The 3,730-nt window shown below is 35.7% G+C and overlaps 1 protein-coding gene across 1 annotated transcript; it reads right to left on the minus strand.

Annotated features, from left to right (window-relative positions):
• Positions 1-1,501: 1,501 nt before the first annotated feature.
• LOC131051955 (patatin-like protein 2) lies at positions 1,502-3,438 on the minus strand. Its single transcript, XM_057986555.2, has 8 exons — positions 3,304-3,438; positions 3,020-3,210; positions 2,749-2,923; positions 2,504-2,665; positions 2,338-2,403; positions 1,994-2,215; positions 1,696-1,871; positions 1,502-1,601 (listed from the first exon to the last, which is right to left on the minus strand). Exons 1-8 carry the CDS (start codon positions 3,433-3,435, stop codon positions 1,502-1,504), a joined length of 1,224 nt encoding a protein of 407 aa, XP_057842538.1. The 5' UTR covers positions 3,436-3,438.
• Between the last annotated feature and the right edge of the window lie 292 nt (positions 3,439-3,730).

The raw sequence follows: 3,730 nt of genomic DNA on the forward strand, positions 1-3,730 counted from the left end.
TAAATTTGACAAGACATGATAAAGGCCTTCAGTTCAGAGTACCATTGGTGTCAAAAAGACCTTTTTTCATCTGCTCTTTGAATGGTCAAGTTGGAATGATTTGTGCAAATCCACTAAAGGGAATGTATAATTATTTTTTATGTGATCTTTACCCTTGTCAAATTTTATTCATAACCGACATCATTGCAGGGACAATTGATACTTTAATTTCGTTATGTGATTCGTTATCTCTATGCAATTTGTATTTTCTGTTTAATCTGCTGTAAGTTTAAATTTTTTTGTTTGCTTAACATTCTCATCTTGAAATATTTCTCCCCATTATTATTGCTCCGGCCACATTGCTTCCCAGATTTTACGAAAGGAATATTTAAGCACACATTAGCTGTGTGGCTCACCAAAACCCTGAAATGTTTTTTTATTAAAAGCTCTAGACAAAAATTCTAGCATAAGGTGTGACTGGAATGGAAGAAAGAAGTTCAGATGTTTATTCCAACACCATGGCCAGTGGAATGGTCATTCACAGAAAGTACAGAAGATGCGCTGTGTTTATCCCTCAACTACTTCATTATGTGATTCGTTATCTCTATGCAATTTGTATTTTCTGTTTAATCTGCTGTAAGCTTAATTTTTTTCTGTTTTCTTAACATTCTCATCTCAAAATATTTCTCCACATTATTGCTGTTCCCGCCACTTTGCTTCCGAGATTTTACGAAAGGAATTTGCAAGCACACAAATATGTTTCCAAGATGGTAGAGGGGAATCATCACTATTTAATAGCTCTCCACTGCGGACTGAACATGAATGATCTGATGTTAAGTGATTGACTTTAAGCTTTCTGTTGATTAAAAAATTTGGATAAAATAAGAAATTTAAAATTTTTTTTTTCAAATTTGAATTGTTTTAAATGAATCTATTATTTATAAAACTAGTTGAATGAACATAATAAGGATAAGACTGGATACCCTCAATTTTTGATTTCTTATCATAATTGATTGATCAAGTATTAAATGTTTTAGGCATCCAAATAATACTGACTTCAAATCTTCTATAATTAAAAATACTATTAAAAACCAAACAAATATCATAATAACATCTATATTTTTTAATCCAACGATAATACAAACCATTCCCCAAATACAGTGTTATCAGTAAAGAATACAATAATAAGACAATTCCTTGAAGAGGCCCAACTAAGTGCTGTAGGGAACGTTTATGCATCCACTCCAAGCACTTTTGGAACGAATATAAAACTTACATTGCCTTGTTGTCCACAACTGCAATGCTATTAATATTTGGAGAACATAAAATAATAATTTAGCTATAAAAAAAAAAGAATGAAATGGCATCTATTAGTTGGCAAAAACACAGCTAAATCTTGAATTGTTGTGTTTACCATTACACAAATCAGCTGTGTGGCTCACCAACACCCTGATATGTTTTTTAATTAAAAATTATACACAAAATTCTAGCGTAAGGTGTGATTGGAATGGAAGAAAGAAGTTCAGATGTTTATTCCAACACTATGGCCATTCATAGAAAGTGCAGAAGATGCGCTCCGTTTATCCCTCAACTTCTTCTCCTTGGAGAGTCGTTCAGCCATTCTGGCAAGTGGAAATGATAGTTATGGTGAGAACAAAAGGATAGGAAACTAGGATCTGAAAATACAAGGAAGAGTTAGAGAGTTATAGGAGATACTTAGTCAATGCCATCCTGTTTGTGCAGTCGTTCTTCACTGTCTCAGGACGCCCAGTCTCCAAATTTAAACTTCTAACAGGCTTATCCAATAGTTCCTGGCCTTTCTTCACAAGATTCCTCAGGTTCTCGTCCGTACTGAGGTCCATCTTTGCTTCGCTTCCTTTTAGTTGCCATTCCTACAGTATGAAAGCCCACATGTTAACCATACAGAAAATTATAGCAGAAACATGGTCTGTAGAATTATAGATCTAGAGGCCTTATCGTTTCAAGGAACATTATTGGAAACTATGAAAAAGACCTGGATTCTAAGATAGTTTTCTTTGACATGATGGAGCATCAAAGCTGTATGAATGTTGACCATGTCTGAACTTGCATTCATGATAGATTCTATGAGAGGCGTTCTTCCATCGTGAGTAATCCACTTCAAGCTTCCCCATGTGGCAGCCTTTTTTGCGTCCCATTCAATACCCTCTTCTAATCCCGTTCCAAGAGAAAGTACAATAAAGTGGTCAAGGTGCTCCTGTAAATAACAACCTCTGGTTAACATAGTTGAGCTTCTAATTAATATTTCCCAGCATCAAGCATTCGTTTTATATGAGATGTTTATTCTAAATAGTATCAAAATACGATACAATACAATACCTTTTTGTCGACTATTCTTGTATCCTGATGAACTGCTCGAGTGACTAAGTTCATTGCTATCAAGGTCTGCATAATTAGAAAATTGTTGTGAGACCCTTATAATAGTTTATTGATGTGAAATAAAAATCTGATCAAAATCTCTACTCATAATACAAGCAGGCATTACAGGATTATTAGCCGCTACTCCTCCATCTACTAAGTTAAAAACTTGGGTCTTTCCGTCACTGGAATTTGTTGTAAACTGGTGAGATGGAAAATAGGTAGGAGCTGCAGTTGTGGAGAGGCATACGTCCATTAGATGTGGATTCTTCAGCGGATCTACTTTCGCCTGCACATATCATCGTAAGAATCATCCTCGTCTATTCTTCATCTTCATAACTCAAGATCATCCTATAAAATAAAATGAAATACCTCATGACTGGCGAAAATTGTAGGAAACTGCGTCTTGATATCGAAGGTGGGTATCACCAGGTTAGTAGCCGTATCACACAGCCGTCTTTCGTGAAATTTCTCTTGTTCTAAGATATCGACCAGATGTTTGCCATTGTATTTGGGACCAAAAATGCCGTGAAAAATATTCCATTTGCTACAAGTCCAACAACACGAGAAGTTTTGCGTAAACACAACAAATATTTGGTGCTAGAGAATTTTACCACAAATATTGCAATCACTTGCTACTAACCTTGGTTGAGGAAATATCAAACTCGCATTCTTCAAGTAGAAATCTTCAATTTTCTGGGTACTAAAAGGACGATTGTGTTTGTGGTCATTCGGGTCTGGAGTGGCTAACATTGTGGTGATGAGACCTCCAGTGCTGGTACCTGCCATTATATTGAAATAATCTGCTAGTCTGGCATCTTCCCCATCCAATTTCTGATAAAAACGAAGCATTTCAGTAAGTAATACATTTGTGCAAATAAAACTATATGAATTGTGCAGCTAAAGAATACAATTTATAAACTGTACCTGCAACTGCTTCTCTAAGAATTTGAGCAATTGCACAGGAATAAGACCCCGTACTCCTCCTCCATCGACACTCAGGATTCTAGCACCCACGTCCCCCGAGACATCGATTGGAAGAAGCTCCTGATTCGACATCGATTGCAAGAATTGGAAGAATGTATGGACAGACTTACAAGGAATTAGCTATATTGAATTTGCCCCTACAATAACTATGCATATATAGAGAATGGATGGAGCTTACAAGCACATGGTACATGGCTCTATATAAAAACATGTTAAATAATCATTATGAGGATATATAAACACATGTTAAATAATCATTATCCATCGGTCTGCGAGCAGCCCGAAAATGCCGTAAACAAACCTTTCTTTTCACGTCTCCACCTTGTCATCATCGAGAATTTAAATTAAATTATGTTTAATGTGACAT

This window comes from Cryptomeria japonica, unplaced genomic scaffold (assembly GCF_030272615.1).
Source record: "Cryptomeria japonica unplaced genomic scaffold, Sugi_1.0 HiC_scaffold_135, whole genome shotgun sequence".
In the NCBI taxonomy this organism is placed as follows: Eukaryota; Viridiplantae; Streptophyta; class Pinopsida; order Cupressales; family Cupressaceae; genus Cryptomeria; species Cryptomeria japonica.